The 22,906-nt window shown below is 47.5% G+C and overlaps 1 protein-coding gene across 5 annotated transcripts in view; it reads left to right on the forward strand.

The window, feature by feature from the left end:
* The window catches only part of RTEL1 (regulator of telomere elongation helicase 1), a 435,638-nt gene that overhangs the window by 151,820 nt on the left and 260,912 nt on the right, over window positions 1-22,906 (forward strand). For 4 of the 5 annotated variants that reach the window (XM_063959152.1, XM_063959153.1, XM_063959155.1 and 1 more), the window contains exons 24-28: window positions 723-846; window positions 1,018-1,192; window positions 13,429-13,518; window positions 13,811-13,965; window positions 14,053-14,148. In XM_063959152.1, the coding sequence (XP_063815222.1) occupies window positions 723-846; window positions 1,018-1,192; window positions 13,429-13,518; window positions 13,811-13,965; window positions 14,053-14,148 (640 nt within the window). The remainder of the gene's footprint in view (window positions 1-722; window positions 847-1,017; window positions 1,193-13,428; window positions 13,519-13,810; window positions 13,966-14,052; window positions 14,149-22,906) is intronic. The other variant, XM_063959154.1, reaches the window with a different exon arrangement.

The following is a 22,906-nucleotide window of genomic DNA, read 5'->3' on the forward strand; positions in this document are numbered from 1 at the left end:
ATTCCAAATCCTTTCCTTGTTGTGTCAGCTCTTCCGGGCACAGTTTCCCTAACTGAGGTCTGGAGGAGGGGCATAGAGGGAGGAGCCAGTGCACACCAGTAGTCCTAATTCTTTCTTAGGGTGCCCAGTCTCCTGCGGAGCCCGTCTATTCCCCATGGTCCTTACGGAGTTCCCAGCATCCACTACGGACTACGAGAAATAGAATTACCGGTGAGTAAATTCTTATTTTTTTAATGTCATGGGGACAGTGAAAAGTGGGAAGAATCATAGGAGCATATAGGATTTTTTTATTTGTGGTGGAGGTAGGGTTGTATAGTAGGATAAAGGAATGCGATGGAGGGGGTAGAAATAAAGGATTGAAATGAAGAATAGTATTCTGGTGGGGATTGAAAATGATTATGCAGGGGATATAATATCTATAGAGGGGTGAGCTGCATCTGAAGGGGTTAGGGCCCATTATTAGTGAATCTGGTCCATTAATTATTGCCTACTACCGACTAAACATATTTTAAAATAGATTCTTGTTCAAGCCCTGCTGTAGGTCATACAATGTTTTCAAAAAGTTATTTTTTAATAAAAAATACAATTGTTTGCACATTGCAGCTTGATACAATAACAGTAACATTGGACAATGGGCAAACAAATAGAAATGTGTTTTTGATGTAATGTATCATCTCTTTTGCCTTGTTCTGTGACATGTCCTATGTTGTCCCCTCCCACAGATTCGGTAAAAGTGACTCTCGTGCACAGTTGCCCTCTTGGGTCCGACCTTACATACGTGTCTATGACAATTTTGGCCATATCATTCGTGATGTTTCTCAGTTCTTCCGTGTGGCACAGAAAATTGTGAGTTCAGTTAGAGAACCAAGAATGACAATGGTTGAAAGTAGAACTACATTTCTAATAATAAGTTAGCTTTCTGACGTACAGCTATTGCTTAGAAATAGTTATTTAGCAATGTAGAGTGTTAAGATTTGCTTCCAAGTGTGTCTAATGAACCATTTACCTCCTTTGTAGATGCCGCTTCCTGCGCCACGCAACATTCACAATGTAGGAGGCCCTTCTCTGTCCACATCTGACTCGCCTTCACAATCCCAGCTTTCTCATTCTGCATTTAGCAACCGGAGTACTCTAATAAAAGCAAAGACTCTAGACTCTCATGTGCCCAGTCTGAAGAGGAAAAGAGATGATGGTGAGTATTTGGCCCGAGAGTTTCCCCTCACAATCTTGGGTGTGAGTTTGATAAGGGGTAATTTGCTATTTCCCTCCTCCTTTTCTCTGTCTGTTCCTATTGTTTGTATTATATTACTATATTTCATATCTTTGAAGCAAATGTATAATTTTAACCATATAGTGATTTAGAATAATCACTAATTGTGTACCTTTTAATAACAAACCTGCAGAGGTTCCACCTAGACATATATCTCTTTAAATCATTAGGAATATTCTATTCATGGAAGAATGCACGCCAGTCATGGAATTCACATTTATCATTAAACAGTATTTGTCAAATACAATGCAAGTCACCATATACTAGTTTCACAAGTTAAAACTATATAAGAAAGAAATAGTATGAAAGAAGTGTATGTGTGTGTGTGTATTTTTTTTATTACTGGGCAGATATCCCTACATGCACTCTGCAAAATCACAGATTTAAATCAAACCCTAGATTTATTGGTAGATATTGGAGATATATCTATCGGAAGAAACATCTAAGGGGAATACTGGTTTTGGTTATGTGTGTGTGTGTGTGGGGTGGGGGGGGGGACAGCATGTAACTGCATGGTCTATTGTAATGCCAGCAGCAATTTTATGTTTCAAGGTTCAAGCACATGGCATTCTTTGTTAGGCCATAAAAAGTCACATGGCATCAGCCATTTTATAAACTACATATCTCTTAAAGACTCCACTATATTCCAGAATGTATAAGCTACAACATATAATGCATTTGTGCTGATTTCACAATTCTAGCCAACACAGTATCTCAATAACCAGAACATATTGTATGCTGGCTATGCTATATAATGTAGCCCGTAATTACCAATTCCGGTCAGTACCTTTGAGACAAACACATCCTCCTTTATGCTAACTTATTCCAGCCTTCCAAGACCAACATTGCATGCTGTCCATGTTATAGGAATCATCACAAGACCAGATCACCATGTAATCACAAATCCCATTGCTACAAAACGCATATAAATCAAGTAACCACCTGATTAACAAGATATGCTATTCACAAACCAGCACAATCTAACCTAAACCACCATCCACAAAACGTATACCAGAAATGCTATGCTACAGGTTGTCTAATGTTCCAATTACCATTACAGATTTCTCTAACGTCCTAGTGGATGCTGGGACTCCGTCAGGACCATGGGGAATAGCGGGCTCCGCAGGAGACAGGGCACATCTAAATAAAGCTTTTAGGATCACATGGTGCGTACTGGCTCCTCCCCCTATGACCCTCCTCCAAGCCCCAGTTAGGTTTTTGTGCCCGTCCGAGAAGGGTGCAATCTAGGTGGCTCTCCTAAAGAGCTGCTTAGAAAAAGTTTTTTTAGGTTTAAATCTCAGTGAATCCTGCTGGCAACAGGATCACTGCATCGAGGGACTTAGGGGAGAGATTTCCAACTCACCTGCGTGCAGGATGGATTGGAGTCTTAGGCTACTGGACACTTAGCTCCAGAGGGAGTCGGAACACAGGTCCTCCTGGGGTTCGTCCCGGAGCCGCGCCGCCGATCCCCCTTACAGACGCTGAAGACGGAGGTCCGGAAAGCAGGCGGCAGAAGACTCCTCAGTCTTCATGAAGGTAGCGCACAGCACTGCAGCTGTGCGCCATTGTTGCTACACGTCTCACTGATTCAGTCACGGAGGGTGCAGGGCGCTGCTGGGGGCGCCCTGGGCAGCAATATTAAATACCTTTAGTGGCAAAATAAATACATCACATATAGCCATTAAGGCTATATGTATGTATTTAACCCAGGCCAGTTTTCTTAAAACCCGGGAGAAAAGCCCGCCGAAAAAGGGGCGGAGCTTATTCTCCTCAGCACTCAGCGCCATTTTCCTGCTCAGCTCCGCTGGTGAGGAAGGCTCCCAGGACTCTCCCCTGCACTGCACTACAGAAACAGGGTAACAAAGAGAAGGGGGGCATAATTTGGCGATATTGATATATTAAAAGCGCTTATATCAAAAACAACACCTTCTAGGGTTGTTTATATACATTTATAGCGCTTTTGGTGTGTGCTGGCAAACTCTCCCTCTGTCTCCCCAAAGGGCTAAGAGGGTCCTGTCTTCGATTAGAGCATTCCCTGTGTGGCTGCTGTGTGTCGGTACGTGTGTGTCGACATGTATGAGGACGATGTTGGTGTGGAGGCAGAGCAATTGCCGGTAATGGTGATGTCACCCCCTAGGGAGTCGACACCGGAATGGATGGCTTTAGTTATGGAATTACGTGATAATGTTAGCACATTACAAAAGTCAGTTGACGAAATGAGACGGCCGGAAAACCAGTTAGTACCGGCTCAGGCGTCTCAGACACCGTCAGGGGCTGTAAAACGTCCCTTACCTCAGTCAGTCGACACGGGTACCGACACAGATGAATCTAGTGTCGACGGTGAAGAAACAAACGTATTTTCCAATAGGGCCACACGTTATATGATCACGGCAATGAAGGAGGCTTTGCAGATCTCTGATACTGCTGGTACCTCAAAAAGGGGTATTATGTGGGGGGTGAAAAAACTACCTGTAGCTTTTCCAGAATCAGAGGAATTGAATGACGTGTGACGAAGCGTGTGTTAACCCAGATAGAAAACTGCTAATTTCCAAGAAGTTATTGGCATTACACCCTTTCCCACCAGAGGTTAGGGCGCGCTGGGAAACACCCCCTAGGGTGGATAAGGCGCTCACACGTTTATCAAAGCAAGTGGCGTTGCCGTCTCCTGATACGGCCGCCCTCAAGGATCCAGCAGATAGGAGGCTGGAAACTACACTGAAGAGTATATACACACATACTGGTGTTATACTGCGACCGGCAGTAGCCTCAGCCTGGATGTGCAGTGCTGGGGTAGTGTGGTTGGATTCTCTGACTGAAAATATTGATACCCTGGATAGGGACAGTATTTTATTGACTCTAGAGCAATTAAAGGATGCTTTTCTTTATATGCGAGATGCTCAGAGGGATATTTGTACTCTAGCATCAAGAGTAAGCGCGATGTCCATATCTGCCAGAAGAAGTTTATGGACGCGACAGTGGTCAGGTGATGCGGATTCCAAAAGGCATATGGAAGTATTGCCATATAAAGGAGATTAATTATTTGGGGTCGGTCTTTCGGACCTGGTGGCCACGGCAACTGCCGGCAAATCCACTTTTTTACCTCAGACCCCCTCCCAACAGAAAAAGACACCGTCTTTTCAGCCGCAGTCCTTTCGCTCCTATAAAAACAAGCGACCAAAAGGACAGTCTTATCTGCCGCGAGGCAGAGGAAAGGGTAAGAGAGGGCAGCAAGCAGCCCCTGCCCAGGACCAGAAGCCCGCCCCGGGTTCTACAAAGCCATCAGCATGACGCTGGGGCTTTACAAGCGGACTCAGGAGCGGTGGGGGGTCGACTCAAGATTTTCAGCAATCAGTGGGCTCGCTCACAAGTGGACCCGTGGATCCTGCAGATAATATCTCAGGGTTACATGTTGGAGTTCGAAAGGTCTCCCCCTCGCCGGTTCCTAAAGTCTGCTTTACCAACGTCTCCCTCAGAAAGGACGTCGGTTTTGGAAGCCATTCACAAGCTGTATTCTCAGCAGGTGATAGTTAAGGTACCCCTCCTACAACAGGGAAAGGGGTATTATTCCACACTATTTGTGGTACCGAAGCCGGACGGTTCGGTAAGACCTATTCTAAACCTGAAATCCTTGAACCTGTACATACAGAAATTCAAGTTCAAGATGGAGTCTCTCAGAGCAGTGATAGCGAATCTGGAAGAAGGGGACTTCATGGTGTCCCTGGACATAAAGGATGCTTATCTGCATGTCCCAATTTACCCCTTACACCAAGGGTATCTCAGGTTCGTGATACAAGACTGTCATTATCAGTTTCAAACGCTGCCGTTTGGTTTGTCCACGGCCCCTCGGGTCTTTACCAAGGTAATGACCGAAATGATGGTTCTTCTACGAAGAAAAGGCGTATTAATTATCCCTTACTTGGACGATCTCCTGATAAGGGCAAAGTCCAGAGAACAGCTGGAAGTCGGTGTAGCACTAACCCAGGTAGTGCTTCAGCAACACGGGTGGATTCTGAATCTTCCAAAATCTCAATTGACCCCGACAACTCGTCTGCTGTTCCTGGGAATGATTCTGGACACGGTTCAGAAAAAGGTGTTTCTCCCGGAGGAGAAAGCAAGGGAGTTATCCGAACTTGTCAGGAACCTCCTAAAACCAGGAACTGTGTCAGTACATCAATGCACAAGAGTCCTGGAAAAGATGGTGGCTTCTTACGAAGCGATTCCATTCGGCAGATTCCATGCACGGACATTTCAGTGGGATCTGCTGGACAAATGGTCCGGATCGCATCTGCACATGCATCAGCGGATAACACTGTCACCAAGAACAAGGTTGTCTCTCCTGTGGTGGTTGCAGAGTGCCCATCTGTTAGAGGGCCGCAGATTCGGCATACAGGACTGGGTCCTGGTGACTACGGATGCCAGCCTACGAGGCTGGGGAGCAGTCACACAGGGAAGAAACTTCCAGGGCGTGTGGTCAAACCTGGAGACGTCCCTTCACATAAATATACTGGAGCTAAGAGCGATCTACAATGCTCTAAGCCTGGCAAAATCGCTGCTTCAGGGTCAGCCGGTGTTGATCCAGTCGGACAACATCACGGCAGTCGCCCACGTAAACCGACAAGGCGGCACGAGAAGCAGAAGAGCAATGACAGAAGCTGCAAGGATTCTGCGCTGGGCGGAGAATCATGTCATAGCACTGTCAGCAGTGTTCATCCCGGGAGTGGACAACTGGGAAGCAGACTTCCTCAGCAGACACGACCTTCACCCGGGAGAGTGGGGACTTCATCCAGAAGTCTTCCACATGATTGTGAACCGTTGGGAAAGACCAAAGGTGGACATGATGGCGTCTCGCCTCAACAAAAAATTGGACAGATATTGCGCCAGGTCAAGAGACCCTCAGGCAATAGCTGTGGACGCTCTGGTAACACCGTGGGTGTACCAGTCAGTGTATGTGTTCCCTCCTCTGCCTCTCATACCAAAGGTACTGAGAATTATACGGAAAAGAGGAGTAAGAACAATACTGGTGGCTCCGGACTGGCCAAGAAGAACTTGGTATCCGGAACTTCGAGAGATGCTCACGGAGGATCCATGGCCTCTACCTCTAAGAAGGGATCTGCTTCAGCAGGGACCTTGTATGTTCCAAGACTTACCGCGTCTGCGTTTGACGGCATGGCGGTTGAACGCCGGATTCTAAAAGAAAAGGGCATTCCAGAGGAAGTTATTCCTACCTTGATTAAGGCTAGAAAGGAAGTGACTGTACAACATTATCACCGCATTTGGCGAAAATATGTTGCGTGGTGTGAGGCCAAGAAGGCTCCAACGGAAGAATTTCAATTGGGTCGATTCTTACATTTCCTGCAAGCAGGATTGTCTATGGGCCTAAAATTGGGGTCCATTAAAGTTCAAATTTCGGCCTTATCAATCTTCTTCCAGAAGGAATTGGCATCAGTGCCTGAAGTACAAACTTTTGTCAAAGGTGTACTACATATACAACCCCCAATAGTGCCTCCAGTGGCACCGTGGGATTTGAACGTAGTTTTGAATTTTCTCAAATCTCATTGGTTTGAGCCTCTAAAATCGGTAGATTTAAAATACCTTACATGGAAGGTAACCATGCTATTGGCCCTGGCTTCAGCCAGGAGAGTTTCAGAGTTGGCGGCTTTATCATACAAAAGCCCATATCTGATTTTCCATTCGGACAGGGCAGAACTGCTGACACGTCCTCATTTTCTCCCTAAGGTGGTTTCGGCTTTCACTTGAACCAGCCTATTGTGGTGCCTGCGGCTACTAGCGACTTGGAGGACTCCAAGTTACTGGACGTTGTCAGAGCATTAAAAATATATATTTCAAGGACAGCTGGAGTCAGAAAATCTGACTCGTTGTTTATATTGTATGCACCCAACAAGATGGGTGCTCCTGCGTCTAAACAGACGATTGCACGTTGGATCTGTAGCACAATCCAACTTGCACATTCTGTGGCAGGCCTGCCACAGCCTAAATCTGTAAAGGCCCACTCCACAAGGAAAGTGGGCTCATCTTGGGCGGCTGCCCGAGGGGTCTCGGCATTACAACTTTGCCGAGCAGCTACGTGGTCAGGGGAGAACACGTTTGTAAAATTTTACAAATTTGATACTCTGGCTAAGGAGGACCTGGAGTTCTCTCATTCGGTGCTGCAGAGTCATCCGCACTCTCCCGCCCGTTTGGGAGCTTTGGTATAATCCCCATGGTCCTGACGGAGTTCCAGCATCCACTAGGACGTTAGAGAAAATAAGAATTTACTTACCGATAATTCTATTTCTCATAGTCCGTAGTGGATGCTGGGCGCCCATCCCAAGTGCGGATTGTCTGCAATACTTGTACATAGTTATTGTTACAAAGATCGGGTTATTACTATTGTTGTGAGCCATCTTTTCAGAGGCTACTTCGTTTTTTGTTATCATACTGTTAACTGGGTTCAGATCACAAGTTGTACGGTGTGATTGGTGTGGCTGGTATGAGTCTTACCCGGGATTCAAGATCCTTCCTTATTGTGTACGCTCGTCCGGGCACAGTACCTAACTGAGGCTTGGAGGAGGGTCATAGGGGGAGGAGCCAGTACGCACCATGTGATCCTAAAAGCTTTATTTCTCTATCGTCCTTGTGGATGCTGGGGTTCCTGAAAGGACCATGGGGAATAGCGGCTCCGCAGGAGACAGGGCACAAAAAGTAAAGCTTTCCGATCAGGTGGTGTGCACTGGCTCCTCCCCCTATGACCCTCCTCCAGACTCCAGTTAGATTTTTGTGCCCGGCCGAGAAGGGTGCAATCTAGGTGGCTCTCCTAAAGAGCTGCTTAGAGAAAGTTTAGCTTAGGTTTTTTATTTTACAGTGAGTCCTGCTGGCAACAGGATCACTGCAACGAGGGACTTAGGGGAGAAGGAGTGAACTCACCTGCGTGCAGGATGGATTGGCTTCTTGGCTACTGGACATCAGCTCCAGAGGGACGATCACAGGTACAGCCTGGATGGTCACCGGAGCCGCGCCGCCGGCCCCCTTGCAGATGCTGAAGTAAGAAGAGGTCCAGAATCGGCGGCTGAAGACTCCTGCAGTCTTCTAAAGGTAGCGCACAGCACTGCAGCTGTGCGCCATTTTCCTCTCAGCACACTTCACACGGCAGTCACTGAGGGTGCAGGGCGCTGGGAGGGGGGCGCCCTGGGAGGCAAATGAAAACCTTTTTTGGCGAAAAATACCTCACATATAGCCCCCAGAGGCTATATGGAGATATTTAACCCCTGCCAAGATTCACTAAATAGCGGGAGACGAGCCCGCCGAAAAAGGGGCGGGGCCTATCTCCTCAGCACACAGCGCCATTTTCTCTCACAGAAAGCCTGGAGAGAAGGCTCCCAGGCTCTCCCCTGCACTGCACTACAGAAACAGGGTTAAAACAGAGAGGGGGGGCACTGATTTTGGCGATATTGAGATATATATATATAAAGATGCTATAAGGGAAAACACTTATATAAGGTTGTCCCTATATAATTATAGCGTTTTGGTGTGTGCTGGCAAACTCTCCCTCTGTCTCCCCAAAGGGCTAGTGTGGGTCCTGTCCTCTGTCAGAGCATTCCCGGTGTGTGTGCTGTGTGTCGGTACGTGTGTGTCGACATGTATGAGGACGATGTTGGTGAGGAGGCGGAGAAATTGCCTGTAATGGTGATGTCACTCTCTAGGGAGTCGACACCGGAATGGATGGCTTATTTAGGGAATTACGTGAGAATGTCAACACGCTGCAAGGTCGGTTGACGACGTGAGACGGCCGACAAACTATTAGTACCGGTCCAGGCGTCTCAGAAACACCGTCAGGGGCGTTAAAAACGCCCATTTACCTCAGTCGGTCGACACAGACACGGACACTGAATCCAGTGTCGACGGTGAATAAACAAACGTATTTCTCATTAGGGCCACACGTTAAGGGCAATGAAGGAGGTGTTGCATATTTCTGATACTACAAGTACCACAAAAAAGGGTATTATGTGGGAGTGAAAAAACTACCTGTAGTTTTTCCTGAATCAGATAAAATAAAATGAAGTGTGTGATGATGCGTGGGGTTACCCCGATAGCAAATATTGGCGTTATACCCTTTCCCGCCAGAAATTAGGGCGCGTTGGGAAACACCCCTTAGGGTGATAAGGCGCTCACACGCTTATCAAGTGGCGTTACCGTCTCCAGATACGGCCGCCCTCAAGGAGCCAGCTGATAGGAAGCTGGAAAGATATCCTAAAAAGTATATACACACATACGGTGGTTATACTGCGACCAGCGATCGCCATCAGCCTGGAGATGCAGTGCTGGGTTGGCTTGGTCGGATTCCCTGACTGAAAATATTTTATTCATATAGAGCATTTAATAGGATGCATTCTATATATATGTACGTGAGATGCACAGAGGGATATTTGCTCTCTGGCATCAAGATAAGTACGTTGTCCATATCACCCAGAAGATGTCATGGACACGACAGTGGTCAGGTGATACAGATCCCATACGGCACATGGAAGTATTGCCGTATAAAGGGAAGGAGTTAGTTGGGGTCGGTCCATCGGACCTGGGGACCACGGCAACAGCTGAGAAATCCAACCCTTTTACCCCAAGTTACATCTCAGCTGAAAAAGACACCGTCTTTTCAGCCTCAATCCTTCCTTTCCCATGAGGGCATGCAGGCAAAAGGCCAGTCATATCTGCCCAGACATAGAGGTAAGGGAAGTAGACTGCAGCAGGCAGCCCCTTCCCAGGAAAAGAAGCCCTCCACCGCGTCTGCCAAGTCCTCAGCATGACGCTGGGGCCGTGCAAGCGGACTCAAGGTGGGGGGGTAGTCTCAAGAGTCTCAGCGCGCAGTGGGATCACTCGCAGGTTGACCCCTAGATAGTACAAGTATTATCCCAGGGGTACAGATTGGAGAGTCGAGACATCTTCTCCTCGCAGGTTTCTGAAGTCTGCTTTACCAACGGCTCCCTCCGACAGGGAGGCAGCATTGGAAACAATTCACAAGCTGTATATCCAGCAGGTGATAATCAAAGTACCCCTCCTACAACAAGGAAAAGGGTATTATTTTTCCACACTATATTGTGGTACTGAAGCCAGACGGCTTGGTGAGACATAGTCTAAACTGAAATCTTTGAACACTTACATAAAAGGTTCAAATCGAGATGGAGTCACTCAGAGCAGTGATAGCGAACCGGAAAAAAGGGGACTATATGGTGTCCCTGGACATCAAGGATTACCTCCATGTCCAAATTTGCCCTTCTCAACAAGGGTACCTCTGGTTCGTGGTACAGAACTGTCAATATCAGTTTCAGACGATGCCGTTTGAATTATCCACGGCACCCCGGGCCTTTTACCAAGGTAATGGCCGAAAAGATGTTTCTTCAAAGAAAAAAGGCATCTAAATTATCCCTTACTTGGACGATATCCTGAAAAGGGCAAGTTCCAGAGAACAGTTGGAGGTCGGAAGAGCACTATCTAAAGTAGTTCTACGACAGCACGACTGGATTCTAAATATTCCAAGAATCGCAGCTGTTTTCCGACGATACGTCTGCTGTTCCTAGGAATGATTCTGGGCATAGTCCAGAAAAAGGTGTTCCTCCGGGAGGAAAAAGCCAAGGAGTTATTCGACCTAGTCAGAAACCTCCTAAAACCAGGCCAAGTATCAGTGCATCAATGCACAGGAGTCCTGGAAAAATGGTGGCTTCTTACGAAGCGATTCCATTCGGCAGATCTCAGGGGATTTGCTGGACGAATGGTCCGGATCGCATTTTCAGATGCATCAGCGGATAATCCTGTCTCCAAGGACAAGGGTGTCTCTTCTGTGGGGGCTGCAGAGTGCTCATCTTTTAGAGGGCAGCACACTCAGCATTCAGGACTGTGTTCTGGGGACCACGGATACCAGCCTGAGAGGCTGGGGAGTAGTCACACAGGGAAAAAATTTCCAAGGAAGTGTGGTCAAGTCTGGAGACTTCTCTCCACATGAATATACTGGAGCTAAGGGCAATTTACAATGCTCTGAGCCTAGGAAGACTCCTGCTTCAAAGTCAACCGGTGCTGATCCAGTAGGACATCATCATGGCGGTCGCCCACGTTATCAGACGGGGCGACACAAGAAGCAGGAGGGCAATGACAGCAAGGATTCTTCGCTGGGCGGAAAATCATGTGATAACACTGTCAGCAGTGTTCATTCCGGGAGTGGGCAACTGGGAAGATTTCCTCAGCATAAATGAATTCCACCCGGAAAAGTGGAAACTTAATCTGGAAGTTTCCACATGATTGTAAACCGTTGGGAAAGACCAAAGGTGGTTATGATGGCGTCCCACCTGAAGCGCCAGGTCAAGAGACACTCAGGCAATAGCTGGGACGCTCTGGTAACACCGTCGGTGTACCAGTCGGTGTATGTGTTCCATCCTCTGCTTTTCATACCCAATGTATTGAAAATGATAGGAAGGAGAGGAGTAAGAACTATACTCGTGGCTCCGGTTTGGCCAAGAAGGACTTGGTTCCCGGAACTTCAAGAGATACTAAGAAGGGTCTTGATTCGGCAAGAACCGTGTCTGTTCCGGGACTTACCGCAGCTGCGTTGACGCCAAGGCGGGTGAACGCCGGATCCTAAGGGAAAGAGGCATTCCGGAAGAGGTCATCCCTACCCTGGTCAGAGCCAGGAAGGAGGTGACCGCACAACATTATCACCACTTAGGTGAAAATATGTGCCAGGGTGTGAGTCCAGGAAGGCTCCACGGAAGAATTTCAACTAGGTTAATTTCTACATTTCCTGCAAACAGGAGTGTCTATGGGTCTCAAATTGGGTCCATTAAGGTTCAAATTTCGGCCTGTTGATTTTCTTCCAGAAAGAAATTGGCTTCAGTTCCTGAAGTCCAGAAGTTGTTAAGGGAGTACTGCATATACAGCCCCTTTGATGTCTCCAGTGGCACTGGGCGATCTCAACGTAGTTTTGGGATTCCTAAAAAATCACATTGGTTTAAACAACTCAAATCTGTGGATTTGATATATCTCACATGGAAAATGACCATGCTGTTGGTCCTGGCCTCGGCCAGGCGAGTGTCAGAATTGGCGGCTTTATCTCACAAAGCCATATCTGATTGTCCATTCGGACAGAGCAAAGCTGCGGACTCGTCCCCAGTTTCTCCTTAAGGTGGTGTCAGCGTTTCACCTGAACCAGCTTATTGTGGTACCTGCGGCTACTAGGGACTTGGAGGACTCCAAGTTGCTGGATGTTATCAGGGCCCTGAAAATATAGTTTCCAGGTTGGCTGGAGTCAGGAAATCTGACTTGCTGTTTATCCTGTATGCACCCAACAATGCTGGGTGCTTCTGCTTCTAAGCAGTCGATTGCTCGTGGGATTGGTAGCACAATTCAACTTGCACATTCTGTGGCAGGCCTGCCACAGCCTAAATCTGTTAAGGCCCATTCCACAAGGAAGGTGGGCTCATCTTGGGCGGCTGCCCGAGGGGTCTCGGCATTACAACTTTGCCGAGCAGCTACGTGGTCGGGGGAGAACACGTTTGTAAAATTCTACAAATTTGATACCCTGGCAAAAGAGGACCTGGAGTTCTCTCATTCGGTGCTGCAGAGTCATCCGCACTCTCCCGCCCGTTTGGGAGCTTTGGTATAATCCCCATGGTCCTTTCAGGAACCCCAGCATCCACAAGGACGATAGAGAAAATAAGAATTTACTTACCGATAATTCTATTTCTCGGAGTCCGTAGTGGATGCTGGGCGCCCATCCCAAGTGCGGATTATCTGCAATACTTGTACATAGTTATTGCTAACTAAATCGGGTTATTGTTGTTGTGAGCCATCTTTTCAGAGGCTCCGCTGTTATCATACTGTTAACTGGGTTCAGATCACAGGTTGTACAGTGTGATTGGTGTGGCTGGTATGAGTCTTACCCGGGATTCAAAATTCCTCCCTTATTGTGTACGCTCGTCCGGGCACAGTACCTAACTGGAGTCTGGAGGAGGGTCATAGGGGGAGGAGCCAGTGCACACCACCTGATCGGAAAGCTTTACTTTTTGTGCCCTGTCTCCTGCGGAGCCGCTATTCCCCATGGTCCTTTCAGGAACCCCAGCATCCACTACGGACTCCGAGAAATAGAATTATCGGTAAGTAAATTCTTATTTTAGATGTGCCCTGTCTCCTGCGGAGCCCGCTATTCCCCATGGTCCTGACGGAGTCCCAGCATCCACTACGGACTATGAGAAATAGAATTATCGGTAAGTAAATTCTTATTTTCACAGAGTATTATCACAAACACATATTTAGCTATGCTATGTCATTTATCTATGCGATATGGAGAGATTGATACTTAGCAATCATTAGGAAAAGCCTCCAAGCATCCCCGGCATATGGAGGCCCATGCTTCTGAGAGAGTCTCTGTAGCTGTGTGTGTGCCAGGATGAGAGCCACTGGTTACTTTGAGAGCATAAATATATTTGACATATCTAAAATGGTTATGAGTAAATTACTCTAACAGAGTGTATCTGTATTTTATAAATATTATGACAGGCTGCACTATGGACCTGCCATCGGGAACAGTCTCTGGCTTATGTGAGGGTTACGAGCAGAACGTAGGTGTCGCATTTCACCGCCCAGCTGGATTACTGGATGCGTTGGACCACAGTGAGAAAAGACTGCATGGAGAGCTAGACTCAGATGAGAAGGTGACAATGGAAAGGTTTTGGTTGTTTGTTTCAGCTTTTACTTTGGAAATGTATCTGATACCAAGCATGTCCCTGTTGATACTCCAGGTTACGCGTTCCTCAACGCTGTCTCTGCAGTATGATAAGAGGCTGGCTGAGGAGCAGAGAGGCGGCAAGAAAAAGATAAAGGTTGTTCCTAGCCGGGTATGTCTCTCTCCTACAATTTCTATATCAATATCTATCTCTCATCTCTTCTCTTTTCTTGTGCTGTAATTGTCACCCTCCAGGAGGAAAGCCACTGGAAGGAGAGACTTATCTCTCCTACATTCCTCTAACCTACATGAATACTATGGGGGAGTTTGATGGATTCAAAACTCTGCACATGATAGATGGTGGCTCATCTAAAGAGTGCAGAACCAATTGGCTCCTGCACAGACAGTGGGATGTTGGCTTGCAGTGGAGCTTAGAAGTAGTCTCCAGGGTCCTTGCAACACACTAAAAGCACCTCGTAACTTTTCATTCCACACCACCCTATCACAGATTTCTGTTGCCAGCCATTTAACCGTACACAGTGGACTTAGCATTGATAAGACCGACTTCTGTTTTTCCTGTACAACTTTCAAATTAAGGATTGTACCTTTCTCTTACGTCCTAGAGGATGCTGGGGACTCTGTAAGGACCATGGGGATAGACGGGCTCCACAGGAGACATGGGCACTTTAAGAAAGACTTTAGGTATGGGTGTGCACTGGCTCCTCCCTCTATGCCCCTCCTCCAGACCTCAGTTTACTACTGTGCCCAGAGGAGACTGGGTGCATTACAGGGAGCTCTGCTGAGTTTCCTGAAAGAAAGTATTTTGTTAGGTTTTTTTTTTCAGGGAGCCTGCTGGCAACAGACTCCCTGCATCGTGGGACTGAGGAGAGAGAAGCAGACCTACTTCTGTGAGTTTCAAGGCTCTGCTTCTTAGGCTACTGGACACCATTAGCTCCAGAGGGATCGGTACGCAGGTCTCACCCTCGCCGTCCGTCCCAGAGCCGCGCCGCCGTCCTCCTCGCAGAGCTGGAAGATAGAAGCCGGGTGAGTATGACAAGTAAGAAGACTTCAGAGGCGACAGAAGACTTCAGATCTTCACTGAGGTAACGCACAGCAGTAAAGCTGTGCGCCATTGCTCCCACACAGCACACACAGGCAGATACTGTAAGGGTGCAGGGCGCAGGTGGGGAGCTCCCTGGGCAGCAATAAACCTTGTTTTCTGGCAAAAGTGTATGTATATATATATATATATATATATATATATATATATACACACACAGCTGGGCACTGTATATATAAAGAGCCCCAGCCAGGTTTTTTACATATCTGAGCGGGACAGAAGCCCGCCGCTGAGGGGGCGGGGCTTCTGCCTCAGCACTCACCAGCGCCATTTTCTCCACAGCACAGCGCTGAGAGGAAGCTCTCCGGACTCTCCCCTGCTTATCCACGGTGAAAGAGGGTTTTAAAGAAGGGTGGGGGCACATATTTGGCGCAATATACAGATTACAGCGCTATCTAGGTAAACATATTGTGTTTTTTCCTGGGTCATATAGCGCTGGGTGTGTGCTGGCATACTCTCTCTGTCTCTCCAAAGGGCCTTGTGGGGGAACTGTCTTCAGATAAGAGGATTCCCTGAGTGTGTGGTGTGTCGGTACGCGTGTGTCGACATGTCTGAGGTTGAAGGCTTTCCGGGGGAGGAGGTGGAGAAAATGAATGTGGTGTCTCCGTCGACAACGCCGACACCTGACTGGATGGATATGTGGTATGTTTTAAGTGCTAATGTAAATTTATTGCACAAAAGATTAGACAAAGCGGAAGCTAGGGAACAGCCAGGGAATCAACCCATGTCTGTCTCTATGTCGCAGGGACCTTCGGGGTCTCAAAAGCGCCCACTATCCCAAATAGTAGACACAGATACCGACACGGATTCTGACTCCAGTGTCGAATACGATGATGCAAAGTTACAGCCAAAATTGGCTAAATGTATTCGATATATGATTATTGTAATAAAATATGTTTTGCATATCACACAGGAACCCCCTGTCCCTGACATGAGGGTACACATGAATAAGGAAAAGAAACCTGAAGTAACCTTTCCTCCCTCACATGAGCTGAACGAGTTATGCGAAAAAGCTCGGGAATCTCCAGACAAAAAACTGCAGATTCCCAAAAGGATTCTTATGGCGTATCCTTTCCCGCCAAAGGACAGGATACGGTTGGAATCCTCCCCTAGGGTGGACAAAGCGTTGACATGCCTATCCAAGAAGGTAGCGCTGCCATCCCAGGATACGGCTACCCTCAGGGATCCTGCTGATCGCAAGCAGGAGGTTACCTTGAAGTCCATTTACACGCATTCGGGTACCTTATTCAGACCGGCTATTGCGTCGGCCTGGGTGTGTAGCGCTGTAGCAGCATGGACGGATACCTTATCAGCGGAAATTGAAACCCTGGATAAGGATACCATCTTATTGACCCTAGGACATATAAAAGATGCTGTCTTATATATGAGAGATGCTCAAAGAGACATTGGTCTATTGGGTTCTAGAATCAACGCTATGTCGATTTCTGCTAGACGAGTCCTATGGACCCGGCAATGGACAGGTGATGCCGACTCAAAAAGGCATATGGAGGTTTTACCTTACAAGGGTGAGGAATTGTTTGGTCTCCACAGCTACACCTGGTAAATCCAATTTTTTGCCTTATAATCCCTCACAGCCTAAGAAAGCGCCACATTACCAGATGCAGTCCTTTCGGTCACAGAGAAACAAGAAAATATGAGGTGCGTCCTTTCTTGCCAGAGGTAAGGGCAGAGGAAAGAAGCTGCACAACACAGCTAGTTCCCAGGAACAGAAGTCCTCCCAGGCCTCTACAAAATCCACCGCATGACGCTGGGGCTCCGATACGGGAGTCCGCCCCAGTGGGGGCACGTCTACGACTTTTCAGCCACATCTGGGTTCACTCATAGGTGGATCTCTGGGCAGTAGAAATTGTTTCTCAGGGTTACAAGCTGGAATTCGAAGAGGTACCTCCTCGCCGGTTTTTCAAATCGGCCCTGCCAGCTTCTCCCTCAGAAAGGGAGTTAGTGTTAAATGCAATTCACAAATTGTATCTTCAACAGGTGGTGGTCAAGGTTCCCCTACTGCAACAAGGGAGGGGATATTACTCAACCCTGTTTGTAGTCCTGAAACCGGACGGTTCGGTCAGACCCATTTTAAATTTAAAATCCCTGAACCTATACTTAAAAAGGTTCAAGTTCAAGATGGAATCACTCAGAGCGGTCATCGCCAGCCTGGAAGGGGGGGATGCATACCTTCATGTTCCAATATATCCACCTCATCAGGCGTACCTGAGATTTGCGTTACAGGATTGTCATTACCAATTTCAGACGTTGCCGTTTGGGCTTTCCACGGCCCTGAGGATTTTCACCAAGGTAATGGCGGAAATGATGGTGCTCCTGCGCAAGCAGGGGGTCACAATTATCCCGTACTTGGACGATTTCCTCATAAAAGCGAGATCAAGAGAGCAGTTGCTGAGCAGCGTGTCACTTTCACTGAGAGTGTTACAGCAACACGGCTGGATTCTCAATATCCCGAAGTCGCAGCTGGTTCCTACGACTCGTCTGACCTTCTTGGGCATGATTCTGGATACGGACCAGAAAAGGGTTTATCTTCCAACGGAAAAGGCTCAAGAACTCATGACTCTGGTCAGGAACCTATTGAAACCAAAACAGGTGTCAGTGCATCACTGCACTCGAGTCCGGGGAAAGATGGTGGCATCTTACGAGGCCATTCCGTTCGGCAGGTTCCATGCGAGGACCTTCCAATGGGACCTACTGGACAAGTGGTCCGTGTCACATCTTTAGATTCATCGGTTGATCACACTGTCCCCCAGGGCCAGGGTATCTCTCCTGTGGTGGCTGCAGAGTGCTCACCTTCTATAGGGCCGCAGGTTCGGCATTCAGGACTGGGTTCTGGTGACCACGGACGCGAGCCTCCGAGGTTGGGGAGCAGTCACACAAGGAAGAAACTTCCAGGGTCTTTGGTCAAGTCAAGAAACTTGTCTTCACATCAACGTCCTGGAGCTGAGGGCCATATACAACGCCCTTCGTCAAGCGGAGACCTTGCTTCGCGACTTACCAGTTCTGATCCAGTCAGACAACATCACCGCAGTGGCTCATATAAACCGCCAGGGCGGCACAAGGAGCAGAGTGGCAATGGCGGAAGCCACAAGGATTCTTCGCTGGGCGGAAAATCATGTAAGCGCACGGTCAGCAGTGTTCATTCCGGGAGTGGACAACTGGGAAGCAGACTTCCTCAGCAGACACGACCTGCATCCAGGAGAGTGGGGACTTCATCAGGAAGTCTTCGCACAGATTGCAAGTTAGTGGGGACTGCCCCAGATAGACATGATGGCGTCCCGCCTCAACAAAAAGCTGCAGAGGTATTCCGCCAGGTCAAGAGACCCTCAGGCGGTAGCTGTGGACGCCCTAGTGACACCGTGGGTGTTCCAGTCGGTCTATGTGTTTCCTCCTCTTCCTCTCATCCCAAAGGTGTTGAGAATAATAAGAAAAAGAGGAGTACAGACAATTCTCATTGTTCCAGATTGGCCACGAAGGGCCTGGTATCTGGATCTGCAGGAGATGCTCACAGAAGATCCGTGGCCTCTTCCTCTAAGACAGGACCTGTTGCAACAGGGGCCCTGTCTGTTCCAAGACTTACCGCGGCTGCGTTTGACGGCATGGCGGTTGAACGCCGGATCCTAGCGGAAAAGGGCATTCTGGATGAGGTCATTCCTACTCTGATAAAGGCTAGGAAGGACGTGACAGCTAAACATTATCACCGTATATGGCGAAAATATGTTTCTTGGTGTGAGGCCAGAAATGCTCCTCCGGAAGAATTCCATCTGGGCCGTTTCCTTCACTTCCTACAGACTGGAGTGAATTTGGGCCTAAAATTAGGCTCCATTAAGGTACAGATTTCGGCCTTATCCATTTTCTTTCAAAAAGAATTGGCTTCTCTCCCAGAAGTACAGACTTTTGTGAAGGGATTGCTGCATATTCAGCCTCCTTTTGTACCTCCGGTGGCGCCTTGGGACTGGTTTGAACCACTTAAAACGGTGGAGTTAAAATATCTCACTTGGAAAGTGGTCATGTTGTTAGGCGAGTGTCGGAATTGGCGGCTTTGTCTCATAAAAGCCCCTATCTAGTTTTCCATATGGATAGAGCGGAATTGCGGACCCGTCCTCAATTTTTGCCTAAGGTGGTGTCATCTTTTCATATGAACCAACCTATTGTGGTTCCTGTGGCTACACGAGACTTGGAGGATTCCGAGTCCCTTGATGTGGTCAGGGCTTTGAAAATTTACGTGGCCAGAACGGCTAGAGTCAGAAAAACAGAAGCACTGTTTGTCCTGTATGCAGCCAACAAGGTTGGCGCTCCTGCTTCAAAGCAGACTATTGCTCGCTGGATCTGTAACACGATTCAGCAGGCACATGCGACGGCTGGATTGCCGTTACCAGAATCGGTCAAGGCCCATTCCACTAGGAAGGTGGGCTCGTCTTGGGCGGCTGCCCGAGGGGTCTTGGCACTACAGCTGTGCCGAGCTGCTACTTGGTCGGGTTCAAACACCTTTGCAAAGTTCTATAAGTTTGATACCCTGGCTGAGGAGGACCTCCTATTTGCTCAATCGGTGCTGCAGAGTCATCCGCACTCTCCCGCCCGTTTGGGAGCTTTGGTATAATCCCCATGGTCCTTACGGAGTCCCCAGCATCCTCTAGGACGTAAGAGAAAATAAGATTTTAAACCTACCGGTAAATCTTTTTCTCGTAGTCCGTAGAGGATGCTGGGAGCCCGTCCCAAGTGCGGACTACTTCTGCAAGACTTGTATATAGTTTTGCTTACATAAGGGTTTTGTTATAGTTTTCATCGGTCTCCGACTGATGCTATGTTGTTTTTTCATACTGTTAACTGGTTAGTTTATCACAAGTTATACGGTGTGAATGGTGTGGACTGGTATGAATCTTACCCTTGGTTTAACAAAAATCCTTTCCTCGTACTGTCCGTCTCCTCTGGGCACAGTTTCTCTAACTGAGGTATGGAGGAGGGGCATAGAGGGAGGAGCCAGTGCACACCCATACCTAAAGTCTTTCTTAAAGTGCCCATGTTTCCTGTGGAGCCCGTCTATCCCCATGGTCCTTACGGAGTCCCCAGCATCCTCTACGGACTACGAGAAAAAGATTTACCGGTAGGTTTAAAATCTTAATTTTTCTTCTGCCATTTTTTGACTTGCTCTATTCTGGTCACCTAGCCTAGTTGCTAGCATTTGAGTTCCTATCTGTTTGAAGATAGCAGGATCAGATATAGGGTTGTTTTTTCCACCTCTGGGATTCATCATTCTGGCTGAGATATGCCCATCTCTGTCAGTGCCTTAGATGGTGCCCCTATCTGTGTCCTCTACATTTTTTTTTTCTCAAGGTAACTTGGACTTACTCCATGTGTCCTCTTCAATGCAGGCTCTTGCAAGTCTTCACTGTGTGAGCTTTAACTAACCTTTTCTTTTTTTTTTTTTTCCAATAAAGTGTGGTAAGTGCCAGGGGTGCAGAAAAAAAAATCAGAATGAAGTTCATGTGGGCGGGTACGAGAAATACAACTCAATAAATGTATACACATACTGAACCTAAGTCAAGATCCCATAAAGTCCGAGAACACCACTAGCCGTTATTTGAGATATCCGAAGTATGCCATTATCATTTTAGGAAGGAGAAGTCATAAGACCGGAGAATGAACTGTACTGTCTCTGCAGAAATGTCATATGAAAATGTGTTATTCACCAGTCTCAGATCGAGTACTGTTTGGAATCCCTCAGATATGTGTTTTCTTCTTGAAAGTTGGAGTATACTCTTGGAGTATAAGCCTGTCCCATCTTTGTCGGAGAATTAGGAGAGATTACTTCTTCCTCCAAATCTGTAAATTGTTCTCTGGAGAGGACAGAACTAGGAATTCCACTGAGACATACACACTGGTTACAGAGTGTAATTTTGTCTTGTACCTGTGGATTATGACTCCATTGATCTTGAGTGGTGAACTTAAATGTCCATGTATACGTTGAAATCCTGCAACCCACAATGCTCTGCAAAAGTTGATCTAGAGAAGTCATGGCAAGGCCATTGGTTCTGTGTACCATCAAACTGCTGATAATACTGGTTCCCTGGTCAATAGCTTTGTGGTCCTTTGAAGTGTTGGTGAGAGAATAGGACATTTCTAGTTCTTCTGTCCTACGACAAATGATGGTATTTAGCTGCAGTGATTTTCTGAATTTTTGAGTCCAGTTTTCACCAATTACAAATCCAATGCCATCCAAAGGTCTCCTGGTGACAACTGCTAGAGCCATACTTCTGGATAAAAAGGAAATTGAATCCAGTCAAGCTTTACAGAGAAACATTATTTCAATGTTTTAATTAAATATTGTCTATTTTTCCTTTCTTCTGTACTGTGTATTGAGACCTCTAGCATTAGGACTGTGACAGAAGAGTCTGTATGCAGGTTTTGCCAACTGTCAGCACTGCAGGAATTAGTATAGTAAAGGCCAAGAATACAGGCGATGATGAGGGCACTTTTAGACTTCTCAGGGAATTCTGGCCTGTTTTCTGTAGGCACGCTTCTCTCTATAGAAACGTATCACCAACAGCAGGTATGGATGATTTAAACATAGTTGGATGCACAAGGGTCAATAATCATTTATTTGCAGGGAAAAGGATTTCAAAACATTTTCACACGCAATCATGGTGCTTTCTTAGGATGCTTCTGTTTTATACAGATGCCCAGCCATACCAGCTCCATGTGTTGCATCTGAACCCAGTTCATAGTTTCTCTATTGTATGTGAAATATAATAAGGGGGTGTTCAGAGATCCATACCTAATGTCACTAGGTATCTTGAATGAGGCTGAGATGAATCCTTTGGCCAGGATTTAGGAAGTAGAATTGTGATACAAAACATTCATGCCCCTACGGAAGCTGCTTTTTGTACATAGGTCCAAGATACCCTGTTTAAAGCCTCTTTCTCTTACGTACTAGAGGATGCTGGGGTCCACATTAGTATCATGGGGTATAGACGGGTCCACTAGGAGCCATTGGCACTTTAAGAGTTTGAGAGTGTGGGCTGGCTCCTCCCTCTATGCCCCTCCTACCAGACTTAGTTTTGAAAATGTGCCCAGAGGAGCCAGTCACAGCTAGGGGAGCTCTACAGAGTTTCTCTAGTAAAGTTATTTTTTAGAGTTTATTATTTTACAGGGAGGCTGCTGGCAACAGCCTCCCTGCTTCGAGGGACTAAAGGCGGGAGTAGTGTCCGCCCTGCGGGGTCTGAGCCACTATCTCCGCTGACAGGACACTGAGCTTCTGAGGGGATCAATCGTTCCCCGCCACAGGGGATTGCTCACCCCGGCAGCATGCCGCCACCCTCTTACAGAGCCAGAAGATCAGAAGATGGCGAGATATGGCGGCACAAGGGTAGGAGCGCAGCGCTGAGTGGCTGCGCTCCGGGAAGGCTCAGCGGCACAAAGTGTTGGCGCTACGAGGGGCGTCCTGAGCCAGCGTCTTAAATACCCTACACTGGTCACAGACGCTAACTGGAGACTGAATCCCCCGGCTAGCGACGGAATCCTCGGGCCAGTATAAAAAAATTTGTGCGGGAAGACGCGCCATCTTCAGGAGGCGGAGCTTCTCCTCAGAGCGGACCCAGCAGTGCCATTTTTTTTGTCTGCAGTTCCTGTGCACAGGGAGCTGTCCCTCCAAGCAACTCCAGCTATCCTGTGCGGTACCAGGGGGTTGTAAAAGGGGGGAGGGGGGGGGGGGGAGCTGTGTAAAATCTGTGTAGCCTATTAAGTTACACAGATAGCGCTGGTAGTTTTAACTGTTCTACCTCAGAAAGCGCTG

The sequence above is a fragment of the Pseudophryne corroboree genome, chromosome 3, assembly GCF_028390025.1.
Source record: "Pseudophryne corroboree isolate aPseCor3 chromosome 3, aPseCor3.hap2, whole genome shotgun sequence".
In the NCBI taxonomy this organism is placed as follows: domain Eukaryota; kingdom Metazoa; phylum Chordata; class Amphibia; order Anura; family Myobatrachidae; genus Pseudophryne; species Pseudophryne corroboree.